This window comes from Podarcis filfolensis, assembly GCF_964270895.1.
Source record: "Podarcis filfolensis genome assembly, chromosome: 7".
Lineage (NCBI taxonomy): Eukaryota > Metazoa > Chordata > Lepidosauria > Squamata > Lacertidae > Podarcis > Podarcis filfolensis.
In genome coordinates this window covers 57,329,460-57,351,534 of record NC_139603.1, presented here as the reverse complement: position 1 = coordinate 57,351,534, position 22,075 = coordinate 57,329,460, and the positions used below count along the sequence as shown (strand labels likewise).

General features: G+C 41.3%; 1 protein-coding gene across 9 annotated transcripts in view; it reads right to left on the bottom strand.

The window, feature by feature from the left end:
• The window catches only part of LOC310766754 (serine/threonine-protein kinase Sgk3), a 56,694-nt gene that overhangs the window by 16,656 nt on the left and 17,963 nt on the right, over positions 1-22,075 (bottom strand). For 4 of the 9 annotated variants that reach the window (XM_083623363.1, XM_083623364.1, XM_083623362.1 and 1 more), the window contains exons 2-5: positions 13,683-13,790; positions 7,409-7,613; positions 2,613-2,696; positions 2,422-2,494 (exon numbers count right to left, since the gene is read on the bottom strand). In XM_083623363.1, the coding sequence (XP_083479489.1) occupies positions 2,422-2,494; positions 2,613-2,696; positions 7,409-7,486 (235 nt within the window). In that variant the 5' untranslated portion in view covers positions 7,487-7,613; positions 13,683-13,790. Of the gene's footprint in view, positions 1-2,421; positions 2,495-2,612; positions 2,697-7,408; positions 7,614-13,073; positions 13,279-13,682; positions 13,791-22,075 lie in introns of all 9 variants that reach the window. The other 5 variants (XM_083623367.1, XM_083623368.1, XM_083623365.1 and 2 more) reach the window with 3 other exon arrangements.

The following is a 22,075-nucleotide window of genomic DNA, read 5'->3' as shown; positions in this document are numbered from 1 at the left end:
CAATGGGTTGGTGAAACTGACTAGACCAGATTGCAAGAAGCTTCTGGTTTTCAGACAAATAAGAGCTCTTACAAAAAAAATAAGAGATACACAAATACATGTGAATACGCACCAATTATTTCAAACAACAGTTTTAGTTCCACAAATGTTTCAGACAATTAAAATGGAGGAGAGAAGGCTTGGGCCAATGACATGTTGGGACAGCCCCATGGTCGTCATGGCAGCCATGAAGTCCTGCGCTGCCGATTGCCTCTGCATGGATGTTGAAGTCCCCCAAAACCAGCAGTCCTGGAATCCTCAAGACCAGCTCTTTCAGCAAAGGCAAGGACACTGCTGGGCAGTGTGGCAGGAGGTGAACCAGCGGATTCTCTAATCTGTCCTGATGGTCCAATGCTGGGAACACACACTCTAGATCCTGCCCCCACCCCACAACTGGACAGAGGGCCTGGAGAGAGAGAGAGAGAGAATTTCTAGGGACCACAGCAACTCCCCAACTCTCAAGTCTACCCAGATACTGCACTGGATGGGCACAGCTGGGTGATGCCAACTGTACCCTGTTCACCCACCCAAGTCTTAGTGATACAGACCAGATTGGCCTGCTCATCCACAATCAGATCATGGATGAGGGAAGTCTTATTCAGAGTTGACCTGGCATTCAGCAGCAGCAGTCTCAAAGGCTGACTTATACGACAACCGCAATTCCCCAGTTGGAGGAGGGTCTCGTACTTGGCACAATCACTAAGTGCCTGTGCTGTGTGCCCCTTACTTGGCCTGCTCCACCTCCCACAGCACACCTCTCCCTACCCTGTAGATACTTGCTTCATTACCCATTTATTATCCTATCATCCAATCTTTAACAAAGAAAGAAATCTGGTGCAACTTGTATGGATATAATATATGCAGTAGAAAGGACATGTTGAATGAATCAAGGTTGACAGCTGAGTTTGAGAAGATATAACAGAAACTTTATTTGCGTTTAAGTAAGCATAAATTGGTCTGGTTGTTTACAGAATTGCTAAAATGGAAAGTAATTCACATCCCTTGTATTTTATTAGCATTATACATTCCACAATGGACCAGAATATACCACGTACAATATAACAAAGGAATGGTAGTGATGTGCATGAAACCTGCTGCATTAAGCACTATCATGGTTTTTTAAATAAAAACAACAACCCCCCCCCCCGGATCCTTAATGCGCTTGCGTTGGCAGAATTCCACTGATTAACAAAGTCTTGATTTCAACCTGTTTCAAAAGTCTTAAGCTATAAATAGAATGAAATCAGCACTGAACCAAGATTTTCAAGGGATCTAATCACAGATTTGTGCAGAGAGACTAAAAGGTCAAACCAGCCCTTTGCTTGGTAAGGGTTTGTGCCACATGTTAGTCCACACAGAATCAACATAAAATGTGCCCCAAGAGGAGGGTCATAAACAAACACTATGCGCTACAAGTATGTGGTACCAGCAGATCAGATGGCTCAAAAGCTAAGAACTCTAATACCAAGTCATACTGTATTACTATTAAAAATAACTTTAAACAGACACTGTGTTAGAGTTTATTGGCATTATAAATACAAATAGTATTTTTTACTTTGCAGCAGTACTTTAGAATATAGACATGCCAGGAAAAACATAACAACTTCATCCACAAGCCATACAATGATGCAACTAATCCTGCATGCCAAAAATACCTCGTTCCGTTCTCCCCCAAGCCCCAGAACTCTAGCCCGACCCTGTGCTGAGTGAAAAGCTGCTTTTAATTCTCAGGGGAGTTTCAAAAGGGGGGGCGGAGGGGTCACATCTAAAAGACCTGTCGAGATTGTGCTTGTTATCTCACTTACATACCATTTGTATGTGGACGTTCAGGAAATGCAACCCATAATGCCATACATTCACCATCGCCTGCATCATACATTTCTACATAAAATCCAAATGTCACATGTGCAATGTTGTACTTGTAGCTTGGGGATTTTTAAACCCCTGTGGTCCTCCCATTATTTACCCATCCCTTTTCTTGCAAGTGTATTTTCAGGTCTACAAGCAGATGTATGACGTTGATTGCAAGGTAAATCAGCTTAATATTTTCCTCTACTGTACAGACAAATGTTTTCAAGGAAAGAAAATCAGACACTGCACTCTGGCAATCAGCTACTCTGAATTAATACTCTGTGGATTTTGAAAGACAGAGAACACACATTCACCAATCAATGCACATCAGTTACACCGTGTGAAAATTACTGACAAGTTGTAGTTAATAGGCAAGGATTTCCCATAAAGGCAAAAAGCAACCAAAAAAGTCCACTGACTTTTGGCCTTATGGTATCTAACTCCAACCATTTAGTAGGCTTTAAAAATAGCCTCTGCAGACATTGTTTTTAAAAAGAGCAATAAAAGAAGAAAAGAACTTATGTGACTTACCTGGATCAAAATTGTCTCCAAATATTCTTTTAGCAGGAATCTTCAAGTTCATAGTGGGAAATTGTTTCCTTAGCTGAAATACACAAAACACACAGGTAGTTTAACTTTGGAGTATAGATACCTTCCAGACACAGTTGTATTGGCAGAGGGTCATTCCTTGATTCAATTTTAGCACGACTCCCTTTACTTACTGTATTATACAGTTTATCAAACTCAGCGTATCGCCTGAAGACGAACCATTCATTATTGCCAACTGAGACCAAAACTTTGTAAACCTGTAGGGATACAAAAGTAAAATTAGTGAGAAATGCAAAGATTAAAATAACACAGTTGTGAGTTAATGAACCTGTGTACGTTTGTTGCTCGTTTACCTATTAAATCTTTGAGCCTGAGTTTTATACATAGGATGAGCCTGAAAGCACACTGCATTCTCCAATACAGGGCTGCTGAACACATTAGGATTTTTCAACATGAAGATACCAAGAGCGTCAGTGCAGAACACCCAAAACAGAGGCTCCAAGTAAATGCCACAGCAATAAGAGCTTATTGTTAAAATTGCATATATAGAACAGCATGTTTCAGCATTGCTATCTCCTGTTAAGTATTTTGGATCCCTGGACCCGTGAGAAAAACATGACTGATGGAATGGGATTTTCCTTTCTCCTTCTTCCCACGGTGCTCATCAAAGAGTCAGTCTTGAATGCTGGGGAATCATTAGAGAGGTGTGGAGGCTGCAGAAGGGTGGGAGAGTCAGCAAAGGTTTTGGCCTCTCTTGTACAAATGGATATGCCTTTTCACTTGTGCTAGATACTTTTTGATCTATGCCAGTAAAAACAGACATTTACAATATTTCCAGGGCCTAACATCCAGGGAAACAAAATGTTTCTAGGAGTAGCTTTTAAATTAAACGTTAATGAAAGTGAAAAGTTGCAGATATAAACTATAGAGTTGTGTTAGCTTTATCCCTTTTTTAAAGGTTGAAAATGTACAGTAGTTAAGCAATTGCTTAAAAAGAATGTAGTGCAAGAACAGTAACCTTCCATAATAACTGAACTGTGCATGATTAGAGAACATATTCTCTAGAAATTAGAACAGCCACTATTTATAGTGGGCAGGACTAGATGCTGCAAAGCTGTACATGTTATATTAAATGTATGGTTTGCAAATTTACAACGGAGACTCTTGATTCAAAGGAAACATTAATTTGCACATAGCTTTGCTAGGTACATTTTTAAAGGCAAATTCTACTTCGTATGGTCATCTATTCTTAGCTACTTGCAAATCAGGGGGAAAAATCATAGTAGTATACATATTCAGTACATATACATGGCAAAAGGACACCAGGGGAAACATCTAACCAATAATCAATGGCAATTTATTTTCACATCCATTCTGGCTATTTCTGCCAGTATAAGCATAACAAAAAACCATGGTAAATGGAATAGTGCTATTACTGCTACTACTATTAACCCAGTGGTATTTAACACTAGACAATACAGTGGTACCTTGGGTTAAGTACTTAATTCATTCCGGAGGTCCGTTCTTAACCTGAAACTGTTCTTAACCTGAAGCACCACTTTAGCTAATGGGGCCTCCTGCTGCCGCCGCACCGCCAGAGCACAATTTCTGTTCTCATCCTGAAGCAAAGTTCTTAACCTGAAGCACTATTTCTGGGTTAGTGCAGTCTGTAACCTGAAGCGTATGTAACCTGAAGCGTATGTAACCCGAGGTACCACTGTATACAATAGATTCACTGTTTGGATTACTCAAACTGCTAAAAAAGAAGGATGGGAGAAAATTGGATTTTTTAAAAACACAAATGATGGAAATGTTTACAGATTAAGAAACTCTGGATAAGCATTTCTGGATGTGAACTCGAACTGCATTAAGAAGTAATCAGGTTAAGATGTATAAATAATACTACAGATTAAGAACTGGAGTAGCTGGTAATGTGTTACTAATGGCATATTGATTGCTGCCAAATGGAAACTCCCAACCATTCCAACTATAATGAAGTAGCTTAACAAGGTTTGTCACACAAAGCTAAACTAGAGTTTGATGTATAGTATGTGCAATTATAAAAATCATTTTTGTTGTCTCACGCCATCTATTTGCTAGGTACTGTCAGCCTTTCTCAACCTTGTGTCCCTAGATGTTTTTGGCCTACAACTCCCATCATCCCTGACCACTGGTCCCGTGAGCTAGGGATCATGGGAGTTGCAGGCCAAAAACATCTGGGGACACAAGGTTGAGAAAGGCTGGTCTACACCATCATAATTTAAGTTTTTATATGAGTTGCCACATAATGATCATACAGCAAAGTAAAAATATAAGTATGCAAATGAGAAAAACAGGTTGAATGTGTTGATTATTTGGGTTTTTGTTTTCAGTAAAAACTAACACATATTACTAATCAAGGTTTCTTAAATCAGGTGACAGCCCAACCTCTTAAGATATTATCCCAAAAAAATTCTTTATTGCTAGTAACAATCAGGAAGTGCAGCTCATTAATTCCACAGCAGAACCAGCATACCCTGTGGTTCTCAAAGAATTATGAAAAACAAAAGAAAACCCTATTAAATCCTGAGTTTGCACTTACTTTGGAATTCAAGAAACCAATTTAGAAGGCCATAATGTATGTTATGTGAACTCAGATCTCCCAATGGATTTATTTACCTCCTCACTTTAATATGGCCACAGGAGCTCTAGTTTTTGTTTGTTGGTTTCTTTGTTTGTTTCTAAATTCATTGTGTGCTTTTGGTTTGTTGTTGATGTTTTTAAGGAACATTTTCAAATACAAATATAAGAACTCAACAATTAACAAAATATCCTTTCTTGTTTGCATGTTGTAAGTAAATGTAAATAATGTTTTTGTCCTCATTATTCTTTACCTACTATCAAGAAGACATTCACTCTTAATTAGTCAATCCATATAACACTATATCCCTTAATCCATATGAAGCAGAGGACTCACATTTCATTTCCAAAATAAAAATATAGTTTAGCCTTTCCAACCTTCTTATCTATTTATGTTATGAATGGGAAACACTTTTCCTTCAGCGGTCCTAAAGGAGACACCTTGACCCTAATCCTTTTCAGTTTTCCCCAAATTAATTACCCCTCCATGGGATGTGGGTGGCGCTGTGGTCTAAACCACAGAGCCTAGGGCTTGCCAATCAGAAGGTTGGCAGTTTGAATCCCCACAATGGGGTGAGCTCCCGTTGCTTGGTCCCTGCTCCTGCCAACCTAGCAGTTCAAAAGCACGTCAAAGTGCAAGTAAATAAACAGGTACCGCTCCGGCGGGAAGGTAAACGGTGTTTCCGTGCGCTGCTCTGGTTCGCCAGAAGCAGCATAGTCACGCTGGCCACATGACCTGGAAGCTGCCTGCAGACAAACGCAAACTCCCTCGGCCAGTAAAGCAAGATGAGCGCCGCAACCCCAGAGTCTTCTGCGACTGGCCTTAATGGTCAGGGGTCCCTTTACCTTTACCTTTAATTACCCCTCCAGGCAGCAAAACAACCTGCAGTGGGGAAAAAGGGTGTACCCATCATGCTTTGTTTTTTTCTACTTAATTCTAAGAGCAGCTTGTGGGAGGGGTTAATTAGGAATGGTGTAGGATGAAAGTATTAAATATCTCCGCTTTCACTGGTCCACTCAATATTTTCCTTTTCACACCTATTACAATCCTGACGCTTCCTGTTAGTCCCATTTTGATATAACAAGGCCCATTTTTAAGTTCCATTTTGATCTAACAAGACTTCTGCTTTGGCTACATCAAGGAACAGTGTTTTCCTTCGGAGGTAAGGAGAGACAGCTACAATATATTTGCATTGTATTGATGGAGGGGGTGCCAGAGAGGGTAGGAAGAGTGTTATGATGGTCAACATCATTCAGCTGCAGAGGAAACTGCTCAGCAAAACAAAATTAGACCATGTTTTTGAAAGAAGTACTAGGTTGTTGACATTACAATCCAGCAATTTCCAAAACCTACTGAAGAAGAATACTATTGAAATATTGTTTAGTCCAATAACAAAATACAGAAGGTTGTCCAATGCCAAAATTACACACAGAATAAAAATACGAATCACATCCAGAGAAGCTACTGGGATGGGGTGGGGAGAAAGAACAGGAAACAATGAAAGGGAAACAGAAGCAAAAGGCACCAAGACTAACAAAGAGGGGAAATAGTGTAATTTAATGTGTTTGTATTCAATGGGGTTTTTTAAATAAATAAAAAGATCCACTGTCTATGCTGTTGCTTTCTGCTTTTTATAATGCTGATCAGCAACTTGCATAAATTTGATCTGCTATGCAGTTCAGATGTTTAAAAGCCTTTAACAACATAAGTGTTACAATATCCTTGGGATGCACATTTTTATGTGTACTAAATTCTACAATATGCATAAAATCAGAGTTAACACATTAACCTTCACATCCAAATTTGCATATATGCTAATAGGCATGATTTGGAAACAACACTAAACATATTTTGTTTTAAGAGATCAATCAACATCAGGCTTGCTTCTTGTTTCATCTGAACTGAGTTAATCTGAACGATGGTTTGTTGAAACAAGCCAGAATAATAAACGATGCTTTGATTCTGGCTTGTTTAAATAAACTACCGTTTAAACCAGGCATAGGCAAACCTCCAGATGTTTTGAGACTACAATTCCCATCATCTCTGACCACTGGTACTGTTAGCTAGGGATGATGGGAGTTGTAGTCCCAAAACATCTGGAGGGCTGAGTTTGCCTATGCCTAGTTTAAGCTAACCACAGTAGTTGGATGTGTAAACAGGGAGCACATACTTCTAATCTCTTCCTCATGCAGGAAGGGAGGGCAAACCATGTCAGCCCAAGGCTAGCTCACATAGTACTAAATAATGGTTCAACATTACATCCAAACCACGCCATTAATTGAATATGAAATGGAGAACAAGAATAAGCCCCCATTGACTGAGAAAAGTGCTTTATGCTCACATACTTACAGTAAATCTTTTTTTCTTCACTCTGTGTTCATCAGAGCTGGGGATGCTAACACTTGGGCAGCTTTCCTTGACATCCATTATATGTTGTCTTTAGGCAAAAATTCAAGACCACCACACCAGGTATAGCAAAATGTAGAAAATGTCAGCAGTATTGATCTAAAACATGCAGCCTCTCTTGTGTAAATTTAAATTCCATCATGCAAACCTTAAATAAAACGAAACAAAAAGTTCAGCAGGTGACTGATTTGAATCATGGCTGCAAACTAAATTTTAATGATTTTCTAAATAAAGGTTATCTTTCCATGTTTGTATAAAGTGAAGATGATACAAGTGAGATGTCCTGGGGACTGGAGGGCAGTCAAGTGTTAAGAATAATAGCAGCGTGGCTATAGTAAGGCTTGGTGGTTGTATATGCAGACATAAAAATGTACCAGTTGTGTTAGGTTCTTTTAACTCCAAAATACCACCATCACTAAAACATGGTTGGTAAATAACAAAATACTACTGTAACTTATTTATGTAACATATATGATATATTCATAGAGCTTTTCATGCATTTTCTTATTAATCCTTACAAGAGGAATATAACAAAGATTAGTAGTATTATTACATTACAGGTAGGGGTTTGCCTAAAGCCACATGGTTAGTCTGTGGCCAAGATGAGATAGGAACTTCCTTGCTGAAACTTGCAGGCAGGCATTTGTTTGTTTATGTATGCTTGTTTACTCAAAATTAAATCCCTACCTGTGATGGGGATTGGTAAGAGGATACATTAATTATATTTACTCTTCTAGAGACCCACGTGTGTGGGTTAACAAACAAAAAAAAAGTGGCTGGTGGTGCCTATTTTTAAAACCACGGGGCTAGCACACAGAGAGCCCTAGTAGCAGAGTATTGAATCCCATTGTTTGACAGATTAATGAAGCATAGGAATAGGCTATTAAACATTTAAATATATTCAGCTGCAAGAAGCAGCTGACTCCCCCACCCTCATGCACTGAAGCAGACCACACTTTGAAGTAAGTTTAAATATGCTTTACTTACTTAATTGTGGTCACAGTCTCATGCATTTTCCTTTATGCAACAGCAGTAAGATAATGCAGGTAAAATACTTCATTGAAATACAGCTAGGTTTGACTGCTAAAATCTCCCACAACCTACTCATATGATACTTCATTGGCCCTTATGGTAAGAAGGGCAGGATATAAATTCAATAAATTTGTACATGTGTACAAAAGGTGGTGTCAATACATTAAGGTAGGGAGTGTAATTCTGCTCCTCTTCTCTGCATTTTGACAGTGTACAAATGACTCTTATCTCCAGTGAGTTGCTCTAGAGGCAGCAGTTTGAGGTTCTTGCTTTGGTGCTCTGACCATTTTGCTTAATTTATCCCCAATAAATTTTTCTTTCTTTCTTTTTTTCTTTCTTAAATAGCCTTATATATTTATAATAGAAAGGTAATTCTGAAGAACAAGAATATTCCTATCACCATCCAAAAGTGGTGGTTCAGTACCTAAAATGTGTTTTGTTATTAATCTAAAGTGGGTGAATTATCTGTTTAACTTGTGCTACTATAACAGGAAGCTTATTAAGACCTACTCTGTACACTAAGGCATTTAAAGAAGTATGACCAAACAGATCAAGGCAGTGCTATACTAGGTCAAATTTAAATGATTATATGCAGGCATCTAGAGCAACAACACAGATACAAAAATATGCAGAAAACTGAGTTGCTCCATTAGGAAAACAAAAAACAGTCAGACAGCCACAATCACAAAATAATGTTACATCAGGGCAAACTAAAATAATGGTTCTTTCAAAGTTTAACAGAATTGTTCTCCAGGCTTTATCTTAAAAAGTTGAGGAATGTAAACAGATGTTGGTAGAAGCTCCATCTGCAACATTTAAGAAAGTGATTGAAGAAGTTATAGGGCAAGTTGTGTCTAGGACTAAAGATCCCAGATTTCAACAAGGCAAACTGGAGCAAAGTATCAATGGCTGCCTCTCTCTCTGAAAAGCCAGTAGTTATTGCAATCTTTCTCTAGCATTAAAAAAAAAAAAAGCACTTATGGTCCCTTGTTAGGCACAGAGAACATGATTGTTATTATATTAGTAAAGCTGATACCGTTTCAAGTTGTCAACATATAATACCCAGTCTAAATAATATACACCTACAATAGTTCCCATCTTAAAATAGAAGTCTATGTTTCAATTGTATGTGCTCTCCCATTTTTCCATAAAGCCACTGTGATGTAATTCTCCTGTTAGGGAGACACCCATGTTTGTGTTGGCTGAAATGACAAAGCACTTCAAAATTCAGTTATGAGGCTTGTTTTAAACATCCTACTAAAATATAGATTATGATGAGCCAATTTAGTTTTGTGCTCAGAATTATGTTGCTTCTGAGAAATTCAAGGTTATAAAATAGGTTTGTTTGGATTTAGCAGGCACTGACAGAAAGCAATACATTATCAAGAGCAACGAAAAAATATTTTCTATTGATCTACACTGGCTTACTCGAAAATTGAGAGCATGATCAAGGCAAATGCAAATCAATCAAATGTAGATCAGTCTCACTAATTTAAGAGTTAAAACATGTGATTAAATTGCTTGTATTAAAACACACACACAATGGAAAATTGCATGAATACAGCTAGATTGTGTCCTATTTTTCTGTCAATTATTTTGTGCAACTAAGCTAACTCATATTTGCTCACGTACTGCCATTCTGGTGTGTTAATCGGTTAATTTTTAGATTGGTTAATTTTTAGAGCAAGCCATTTAAAATAAAAAAGCCTTTAAACAATATTACTTAAATAAAACAAAACTTTGCATTGAAATACAACATACTTCAATCCATTTGAATAACTTTAATAGGTATTTCTAAGACAAGCAGACTCTCAGGCCCACATTCATGTACACACTGTGAATAAATGTCCCAGATTTCTGTGCAGACACGCTTGTCTTTTAAAACCATTTTTGTAGAGGGAGGTGGAAATGCAAGCAATTGTTTTCAGCAAATATGAAAAGAGCCACAAGAACCAGTATGGAATTCTGGACAGAGGATGTTGGACTTTTAAGACCTGTCTTCAGAACAGGCATCCATAGGTGGCAAGACCGCTCCCCTTCCCAGGGGGGAGGCGTGGTGATGCCGCCTGCATCATTGGGATTCCTGGCTGCGTCACGCTCCATGGCCGACCAATCAGGTCGACTGGGGGCATGGCTCACCTGGATTTAAACCTCTGCGTGGCTGGGCTCGGTCTCCTTTGTCTACTGCGCCGGATCTCCCCCCCCCCCCGCCCTAATTTTATGCGCTCTCCATCTTGGCCTTGCTATGGACTACAGTTGGTCGCCTGTTCGCGGGGGGCAGGTAGGAATTTTCCCACTTAGCAAATTGGCACCAGCCATGCGGTTTTCGCCTGCCTTGTAGCAATTGTCACAACTTTGTAAGGTTTGGCGGTTAGGCATTTGTAAACATGGTTTGTGGGGGGGAGGTTGTGGCCTTCAGCTGCCCCTCCTCTTTAAGGGTATTCTGTTAAAGGGATCCGGGGGTGTGGTTCCCGTCCGAAGCCCGGGTATGGGCTACAGCCATGCCACAACTCCATCGGGGACCCTGGGGGGGCCCCTCACAATTTATGTACATCAATAGCGCTCCCCCTACCAGTGGTTGACCCTTATGAGACTACCTGCGTGACAGGCAGGAGAGATATAGTCGGTTCAGTTCCAATGCCTAAGCCAAAACAGCTCACATCTGTAACCAACAAAGTTGTGGCCTAATTTATCCCATTAACACAAAACACTGGTGTCTGTGTTTCATTAGCTAAGGAATGGGGGGGGGGGTTCTCGGGCCCTCGCCATGCAACAAGCAACTCACCAGCTCTCAGCTACAGTTCCTAATCTATGAAAGGAAAACTGCAACCTACACCCAAAGCTGGTTGTTAGGATAAACAAGAATGTAAATAGCACCTTTAACATCTATAAAAATAATCAGCAACAATCACTTGACTTTTGTTCCCTTTACGAAGTATTCAAGACCAAGGTTCCCACTCAGAGGATAACTCTCAGTCATTTAGAGATAAGAGAGGCCATTCTAAAGATTACAGAGTTTCTTGTGGAATATGGAGAACAATACAAAGTAATCAAGCTCAATTCATGAGATAATCTGGAAAAGATGGAAATCCATTAATAGTTGCTACTAGCTCTGAAAACAGGAAATAAGAACAGATGTATAAAGTATTGTAAACCACCTAGCATCCTGGCTTGAGCTGTTGTTTCTAGCTATCTTTTCTGCTTAAGAACATCCTTCTTTCAATTAACAGTCAGATCTTATTAATTCAGCCAAGGTTTTATTACACAAACAATCCAATAGTATTTTAAAATGCAAATATACTATGCATATTAATGTTTTCATCAAGAAATGAAGTGGAGTTCATACATAGAGCAGGAGGCTGAATTATCAGAGTTCTGATAATTCTGATAATAAGTATCCCCGGCCACCGGCCGCCAAAATGGACACTGCAGCAACATATACCGTATTTTTCGCTCTATAGGACGCACACGACCATAGGACGCACCTTGTTTTAGAGGGGGAGAACAAGAAAAAAAAAATCTCCTCCTCTCTGCTCAGCGTCCCTTCAGCGAAGAGGCAGGAGAAACAGAGCCCCTTCCATTTCCCCTCCCGCTTTGCTGAAGGGGCGCTGCGCAGCTCTCCCTCTCTGCTGAAGCCAGGAGAGTCTTGCTCTCCCGGCTTCAGCAAAAGGAACCCAAAGCCTTTGGAGCGCAGCGCGAGGTTCCGCTGCGCTCCAAAGGCTTCAGGCGGCTATCCCTGAAGCACTGACCCATCTCACTCTCCAGGCTTCAGCGAAAGCAACGCATAGCCTCCGGAGCGCGGAGGGAGCGCTCCCTCTGCGCTTCGGAGGCTTCGCGTTGCCATCCCTGAAGCCAAGGAGCCTGCATTCGCTCCATAGGATGCACACATATTTCCCCTTAATTTTTGGAGGGGAAAAAGTGTGTCCTATAGAGTGAAAAATACGGTAATTAGAGAAATAGTTAGTACAGAGAGCCCATGTGGTATACTGGTTGGAATGTTGAACTAGGACTTGGGAGACTAGGGTTCAAATTCCTATTCAGCCATGACCTTGGGCCAATCACTGTCTCTCAGCCTAACCTACCACACGAGGTTGTGGTGAGAATAAAATGGGAAGGGGGAAAACCATGTATGCCACCACCTTGAGCTCCTTGGAGTAAAGGTGAGAAATCTAATACATAAATGAAGTAGCAGAGAGGTACACTGATAGGACCTCTCTCTCCAGCAGATATTGATTTGTGTGGGTATCATGTCCAATCCTTAGCCAAGCAGGAGAACTTCTTGCCTATTTGTCTTGATACACTTCTTCGACCATAACAAGAATGTAGGTTTTGACCTTGTTGGGGTTGGGATTTTTCTGAGTTCTTGCCACGGTGGTCCCATCACTAGGGATTTGACAACGGGAATAACGTCATTAAATGGAATCTGTACACACCAAATGTCAACGTGGACCCTGCTCAGACAGCTTATTGCCTTTGTTTCCAACGAGTTGCTAAACCCAGCAAACGACTCAAAAGTCAAAAGAATAAAGTGCCTCCAACTCAGAGAAGATTAAAGAAGAACAAGTACATGTTGTACCTGAACGACTCTAGGGCATGAATTCCAGGAATTAGCATTAAGTAACAGGCTTTTCCTAGTCCAGGAATGTAATGTAATTCAAAGCTAGTGAGACAGGGGGGAAATCTGCAGTGAATACTTGCTGATTTAGAAGGGAACTTCCTTGCAAAAGCGTGGTCTGCACAGACCAATGCTGCTCCCACATGTCATCTTGATTTGGTCCCATCTGTAAAAATCATAGCATAACTGTGGCATGAATGACTTTCATAAAGCATCTGCTAGAATCTCAAGGAGCATAGCAGTCTTGCAACTCTTCCCCTACCCCATCAATAGTTTATATCAGGGGTGTCCAACAATCTACTGGTAGATCATGGGGTGTCCATGGTAGATCATTGGACCCGCTCCCCAAAAGCACAAAAACTCTGCCAGTTTTTTAATAGTGGGAGTAGATCTCAGTCTCTTAAAAGTTGGATATGCCTGGTTTATATGAAGGTATTTCCATTATGTTTATTTCAACATGGGAGAGAAAGGTAATATGGAAAGTTTGGATTGTACATCTTTACAGTAAAGCACAACTGTTAACAAAAATAAACTGTAAGCAAAGTGAGATTATTTGCAGGGATCCCTTACCTTTTAGTCTCTTGGGAGCAAGGTACAAATCCAGCAATGGGTAACGTCAGAGATGAAGAGCTTGCAAACCACAGCTTTGCAAAGATCAATTCTGGATGCAGAACAGACCTACACACAGCAAAGATATTAAGTTTAAAGAGACTAACCAACCAATATTACTTATTAGCTCTTTAATCAACTTTTGTCCATATTTAGTATAGCCCTATTGAAAATTTGGTAAATTGGTTATTAATTTTGATAGCACCTTCAATGAACCAAGCACAGCCAAGTTCAGACTATTACTAGTTCTTAAAGAAGCCTATTCTTAAATACGGTGTTACCTCGGGTTAAGTACTTAATTCGTTCCGGAGGTCCGTTCTTAACCTGAAACTGTTCTTAACCTGAAGCACCACTTTAGCTAATGGGGCCTCCTGCTGCCACCGCACCACCAGAGCACAATTTCTGTTCTCATCCTGAAGCAAAGTTCTTAACCTGAAGCACTATTTTTGGGTTAGTAGAGTCTGTAACCTGAAGCGTATGTAACCTGAAGCATATGTAACCTGAGGTACCACTGTACCTTATCTCTGTTGGAATAAGCAACAGTCTTTAATTAATACTCATTTGTACTGAGAGAAAAGGTCACCAAAAGGTTAATGATTCTATGCCCAGGAAGTTAAGTGTCCTTCTTGAGTTGTGAATTTAGTTTCTCTTTCGCCTTTACTCCTTGCTTATGCAGTAACCAGTAATAGCTGATTACAGTGGTACCTCGGGTTACATACGCTTCAGGAAACCCAAAAATAGTACCTCAGGTTAAGAACTTTGCTTCAGGACAGAACAGAGAACAGAAATTGTGCTCCGGCGGCACGGCATCAGCAGGAGGCCCCATTAGCTAAAGTGGTGCTTCAGGTTAAGAACAGTTTCAGGTTAAGAACGGACCTCCGGAACGAATTAAGTACTTAACCCAAGGTACCACTGTATAGGTTTATAGTTTATGCTTACAGCTGCACCTGCCTTCCTTGTGGTGAGTGAAAAACCTACTCTGCAACAACTATGTTTTTGTGTTCAATTAAAAGGCCTGAAATATCAAATCTGCGGGCTGGGGACAGGGAAACCTTCGGAGCATTTATAACCAAAGTAATTTATAGTCAAAGAAAATCTATTTGGAATTTTGAAACGAATAAGGGTTAACTGCTAGGCACAGCAGCTCTTCAAAATTCATTGTCACATTAAGGCTATGTGCCCTGCTAGTTTTAAAGCACCTGACTGCATGAATAATACAGCAGTGGCTGAGCTGTGACACTTCTAGTGACTGAATGTAGTTCAAAGGTCTCAAAACAGCAAACAGACTGTCTTGTAAAACAGACTGTGCAAGTTCCAAAACCGCAGAAATTACTGGGGAGAACCACAACATGCTGTCAACTTGTCCTGGAGATACCGTATTTTTCGTCCCATAGGACGCTCCGTCCCATAGGACGCACCTAGTTTTTTTGGGGGGAAATAAAGGAAAAAAAATTTTCCTTTATTTCCCCCCCAAAAGCTGGTCGGGGAAACCGAACCAGGTCGAGGAACAGCGGGATGGCGGCGCTGCGCCTCCCTGCTGTCCCCCGAGCTTGTGGGGCTGGCCAATGTCTGCCCGGCGCGAGGGGCGCTCTGCTTCAGGGTGCCCCGCGCGCCGGGAGGCAGGCTGCTATCCACAGCGTGGGGAGCCCTGCGGGGAACTCCCGCAGGGCTGCCTAGGCTGCGGATGTGTTCCCGAAGCGCTGGGCGCTCTGCTTTCAGGGCGCCCGACGCTCCGGGAAGCAGGCTGCTATCCGCAGCCTAGACATCCCTGCGGGACCTCCCGCAGGGCTACCTAGGCTGCAGATGTCTTCCTGAAGCCTGTAGAGAGAGAGGGGTCGGTGCGCACAGACCCCTCTCGCTCTCTAAGCTTCAGCAAAAGCCTGCATTCGCCCCATAGGACGCACCCAGATTTCCCCTTCATTTTTGGAGGGGGAAAGTGCGTCCTATAGGGCGAAAAATACGGTAAATGGGTGGGAATTTATCAGGCTACATTTGCAGTCTTCAGCTACCAGCTTGTCTAATTGTTACTCACCACACAGATTGCAAGCAAAGCAGGATTTTTTTCCAGTAAATAGAAGGGAGAACTGAAAACATCACCCCACTTCAAAAACCAGGAACTGAAACCATAAAGGGATGAATACACAACTGTGAAGGAAACTCACTGGATTTTTCAAGTGTGTCAATTTAACCTGATCATCAGCCCCATATTTCTACAACTGAAAGTTTCAGTTTTCCTTGACCATGTGTGGATGCAGGCCAGTTTCCTTTGTGCATTAAAGTCCATCATCCACCAGCAGAATTATCAAAATTCCCACCCACCCCTTGCAAGCCAGCTGCTTGTCACTGTTGTCCGTGTATGTGCTCAACTTCCTGCAGGAAGACTAGTCTCACACGGGTACTCAAACCAGGGATTAGCCAGTTACATAGTAGGAAAGGCTATGGCATCACCATTTCAACACAAGGAAACTTTACAGTTTCCCTATGTTGCATACTTTTGTATGAGTACTTAGTATAAACCTGTCATGCCTTGCTATTGCTTCCCCCTGCCCCTTTCATTCTCCCTATGATGATTCTGCTGCCTAATGCAAATATTCCTCTTTGATTGAGACGCTAATCATTAAAGAGAGACCAGGAGTGTGTGCTTGTGTGTGTGAGAGAGTGTTTCTTGAGGCCTCTTTATTCTAAGAGTACACGTACTTAACATGATTTGCACTTGAACAAGTGGTTATTTTCTGCAACCAGGAACGTTAATGACCCTCCTGAGGAAAGAACATCACAGGAACCATGTAGTATAGGAAGATTGTATTGTTATGTGTTTGGGGCACTTTACAAGCTTTCCCACTTTTAAATTTAATTAATGCCTTGTTAAACTCATATAAAGTTAAATAAATTCAATTTTAACTGGATCTTGGATTTATTGGCCCACCCATGCTTGCTCTGTCTAATATGCTACTAGAAAGTTGGCTCTGCCTAATTAGCGGATTCCTCTAATTAAAGGATTTTAATTAAGCAGTCTAATAGTCTGACTAATTAGACAGTAGCAGCTATTTGACGGTGGGGCTCAAAGGCTACTCAGAAAGTACCTGGATAGGTTAAGGAATAAACCTACACTGTTCACTAAAGTGGTCTAATGGGGTAGGGAAAGGAAAATCAGAGTTACAGCAAATCCCAAAAGTAGACACCAATATTCCTCAAGCAGGACAAAGTACACATTGTGTTAGTGGCAAGATCACAAACTGAATCGAAATAGCTACAGAGTGGAATGAGGAGAATCTTACACTACAGCAAGGGGTCTACACACTGCCTGAAAATGTCCTACATTTCTTTTGACGACCTTTTCTGGCTGACGGAGCAAAATAAATTATCTTCAAGGTCTAAATTATGCAAATACCTAGTACATTTTGTTGCAGAGATAAGAGCTGCCGAGTTCGAGGTCAGATAAAGAAGAAAGTGTCCTTGAGCATATGCAGAGCAACATGCCACCACCGGCATGTTGTGAGACTGTAACTCTCATCATCCATCTCCATTGGCCATGCTGTCTGGGGCTGATGGGAGCTGAAGTAAAGCGACATCTGGAGGGCACCAGGTTCACTACCCCTGCTCTACTGACGTCCAAGTGTTGGTGCTGACTTTTAAAGCCCTAAATGGTCTGGGCCAAGTATACCTGACGGAGCTTCTCCACCCCCATCACTTAGCCCAGACACTGAGGTCCTCCTCCGAGGGTCTTCTGCTGGTTCCCTCACTGCGAGGGAACTAGGCAGAGGGCCTTCTCAGTAGTGGCACCCTCCCTGTAGAATGCCCTCCCTTCAGGTGACAAAGAACTATACAACTTTTAGAAGACATCTGAAGGCAACCCTGTTTCAGGAAGTTTTTTAAGTTTGATGCTTTATTATGTTTTATATATTCTGTAAGCCACCCACAGGGATACCCAGCCAGATGGGTGGGGTATAAATAATAATAATAATAATAATAATAATAATAATAATAATAATAATAATACATACTGTTCATACTGTCCTCCCTTTGCCATGTCTAGTGGGAAATAAAGGCAAACAAACTGGGTACAACTGTTCCACAAACTTATATCGGTTTTCTATCCGTTTAACTCTCGGGGCTTCTCCCTAGAAGTTTTATAAATGTTTATTCATGGTGAGGGTGCTAAGAACCCTCAAGTCTCTTTACTGCCAATCAGCCTATGCCAAAAACTTGTTCATGGGAGTGTTCTCCTTTGATAAGCAGTGCAAATTAGGCCCCTCATAGCTCCTCTTCTTAAATTGCAGGTCTTTTCAACCAAAGGAAGCTAAGTCGTTATATGGCTTTATGGACTCTTGTTTCAACGCTTCACCCCCATCCTAGGTTGGCCCCAGTGTACTGCTAGGATGAAGTCCATTAGCCATGAATATTACCAAAGAACTACAGTTCCCAGGATTGGGAATGACAATTAAAGCTGGTAGTGTAGATAATCAACCTTCCTCCTCACACTAGATAGCTTCATTTCCTTTTACAGTGAGAGCTAAACTGAAAATTACATGGGGGACATGTGAGCCACTCTTCCAACTTTTTGTGTTAAATGAAAAGCAGTACCAAATGCTGTGATCGAGAACACAGGAATGGCAGGTGGGCAAGGGCTCGGAATCAGGTCTCGGAACCCGTGGCCCTACAGAGGTTATTGGACTCCACCTCCTTTCATCCCTGACCTCTGCTGTCTGAGACTGATGGCATTAGGGACTTCAAAAACATCTGGAGACCAGGCCTTCCCCATCCCTAGCTAAAATCTTTCCCTTCTAGCCACTGGTCTGCTAAATATTCCCACTGGTATCTTTTCTTCCAGAAGGGGCAAAATAATGGCAGGCCACTCTTGGAGGATGATCTGTCCCTACAAGGCTTTTCTAAGGTTCTCAAGGCATGATGACTGGCTATGGCATGAACACAAGCGCGTGTCTCCAAACTCACATTATTTGCAAACCTCTGAAATGTATGCCGATAGGACTTACATACATAGAATCATGTTTGAAAGTGTCACCGTATGGTTGAGGCAGAATTTTGGTCATCTTAATCCTCATGAAGATAGCATGAGATCAGAATTAACAGATTCCAGCACAGCTGGGAAAGCATTCCAGGAGGGGTGGTGCACAGCCAAAGGCATTTTAGAAAAATGTCTAAGCAAATAAATAGGAGTTTATAGAGCGGTATGAATGTGAACACTTGCCACTACTTCATATCCCATATCCAGTAGGTATTGGTGACATTTGTATAAATACATTCCAATAATGGTTGCAACAACAGTATGTTTAGGTGGGGGGGGGAAGAACGTGCATGGGGAGGGTAGCACTGCATTTCCCAGATCCAAACACGAAGTCTCCAAGTGGAGGGAAAATGAGATATTCCTGCAAGAGAGGCTAGAAAGAAGATGTCAGATGTGCACAGCAGATTACTACCAGATGCGCATTTGCTGCACAAAACCGGCTTCTGTGAGAAGACCCTCGTTTGGAATGCCCAGCCGAGAGACAAGAATATGACAAATAGTGCGAGATAGTATGTGACATCTCTGCCAGAAAGAACACTCAGCTGCCAGTTTTGCCCTTGGACTGCAGACACAAAGGGATAGGAAGTATACTCTGAATCTTTTCCATCAGGCAGAAGACTAAAGGCTGCTGGGTTGTCTGAGGTTTGTGTATGTATGCACATATAGCATTATTATTTATTGCTTGAAAGCTGGCTTGAGAACCATTTAATTGAAGGGCAGCTTATAACTTTTCAAAACAAACAAGAAAGTAAAGAGAAAATCTAGATAGCAAAAATAAGTGGAATTTTATTTATTTATACATACATACATACATACATACCCAGCCCATCTGGCTGGGTTTCCCCAGCCACTTTGGGCGGCTCCCAAAAGAATATTAAAAACCGGATAAAACATCAAATATTAAAAACTTCCCTAAAAACGGTTGCCTTCAGATATTTTCTAAAAGTCAGATAGTTGTTTATTTCCTTGACATCTGATGGGAGGGCGTTCCACAGGGCAGTCGCCACTACCGAGAAGGCCCTCTGCCTGGTTCCCTGCAGCTCTACTTCTCGCAGGGAGGGAACTGCCAGAAGGTCCTTCGAGCTGGACCTCAGTGTCCAGGCTGAACAATGGGGGTGGAGACGCTCCTTCAGGCAAGAAACTAGTCCATCTAGTTAAGTCAAAAAGTCAACTAGAAATTTAACAAGTTGATATATTAGCTGGAATTCCCATGTTTCCACTTGTGGTTTTCTGAAAGCCACTAAAAACCAATGTGGGCAATTCACAGGGATCTTTGTCACGCGACTCCATGCAGTTCTTTCTTCCACTCTTTACAAGGAGTAGCACATTTCAGTGGATTGAATCACAACAGATTGAATCACAAGTAACCACGATGATGCTGCATGTCTGAATTATTTAACATCAGGTTTTCTAAATGTAGCTTCACTGAAGACTGGTTTAAAAAAAAAATCAGTGTCACAAACTGCACAGATCCAGCCCTGGACATCTGTTAGGGATTACTACAGAAGAGAAAGTTAATTGAATAATACAAAACACTATACTGAACTGGGATGTCTATCCACAAAGAGTGAGGAATGAGTATGAGTTAATTTGTTCGCATATGCATGCCCATCATAGAAGGCCAGAAGCTGCCTTATGCCAGGTCAGATTATTTGTTAGTCTAGCCTAGTATCACTCTGGGTCACAGCAGCGCTCTCAGATCACTATGATCAAGGGTCTGGAACAACTCCCCTTTAAGGAAATGTAATACTACTTGGCGTTTTTTAGTTTAGAAAAGGTGGTGCATTCTTGCTAGAATAATATTTTCTCATTAATGCTAAAATCTTTCTCATTACATTATGTACAAAAGTAAATATACTGACTTTTTATGTTCTCCTAAACAATGCTGTTCTGAGTTCTGAATGGGAATAGGAAAAATTCACCCTTGAACTAATTACCACCAAGGAAAATGCAAACACATTGCTCTTGTTTAAAATTTTTAAAGGCTCTGCTTTCACAAAATCAGCATTTTGGATTTCCCAAAATGAAACAACACCCTTTGAAGTGGAGTCAACAGAAGCTTATCAGTGTCCACATTGCAGAGGCATCAGTTTATAAAATCCTGTTTTTGAGGCATATCTGCCAGCATTCTTACCAACGTTACACCAAGTTTTAATTCAATGAGTCACCAGAAGTGTTTTTTAAAAACAAAACTTCAAAGAGAAACGGGCAGGCATGATTAATTATAAAACAGCACTCAAAACACTGAACTAGCAGCTCTCAAACACAAGCTGTAAATTAAGTAAATTTGGGAGGTTCTCTCACTGCAACTTACGAACTGTGCATTTTTAAATTATGCTTTCTTATTTTTCAACAGATGTTGCAAGCCTCATCTCCACTATCTAGAAAGCTTGCTTTTGTCAAGGTAAAATTAAAAAGCATTAGAAGAAATTTTTGATGTCCCATGAATACAATTTACTGTTACCTAACTGTATGGCTGAAAAAAATTAATAGGTTTAGTTTAACCTGGATAGACCAAATTTAGTGACAACTGTTAAATGAAGCACCTCTTTTCACTATGAAGATTCACAAGCCTAGCACTGAAAAGATGGCAAGAAGGGCACCAGGTCAAGACTTTCCTCTTCTCCCAGGTATCTGATTGCGCTGATCTTTCTTTTTTTATAGTCATGGGGCTGTTTGTTGGCTTTGTTGTGTTTATGGTGATCATGCTGAGGTTGTGGGATTTTAATTGTCTTTGTATTAAGTACATGGATATTTTAGTCATTGTTCCTTGTTGTTTTTTCTTTGATATATTATACTGTATTTGTTTATACCGCATTTCTGTTTCAAGTTGCCTTGAGGCCTTCTTGGCATAAGACAGTGAAGACAGAACAACAAACAACCCTTTAAAGATGACACAGTCACTGTGCTAAGTGCTTTCCCCATGGGCCCACCTGTACCATTTAAAGGCTGTCAGCCACATGGAAGCAAGTTGTGGGGGTCTTTTTCCATGGTATCTGCTCCCCACTGGAAGGAACCCTACAATCAAGCCCATGATGTGGTTAGAAGCTTTTAAATACAAGAGAAGCACCATAGGGCAGCGGTGGAGGAATCCGCTTGGGCAGCAGCAGGGCCAGCCACCCATAGGGGCATGGCGCACCGCAGGGCCTCCAGAGTCTGCCTGCCTTCTCCTACTCAGCTGCCCTACAACTGGGGGGGGGGGAGGCAGCGGGCATACTGTTTGGACAGGGCAGAGCCTGCATGCACCCAAGCCACCACATCTCTCCCAGGAGAGACGCAAGGCTCGTGTGCACTGGAGGGCCCGTGGTGAGAGCCTCCGGCCTTTTGT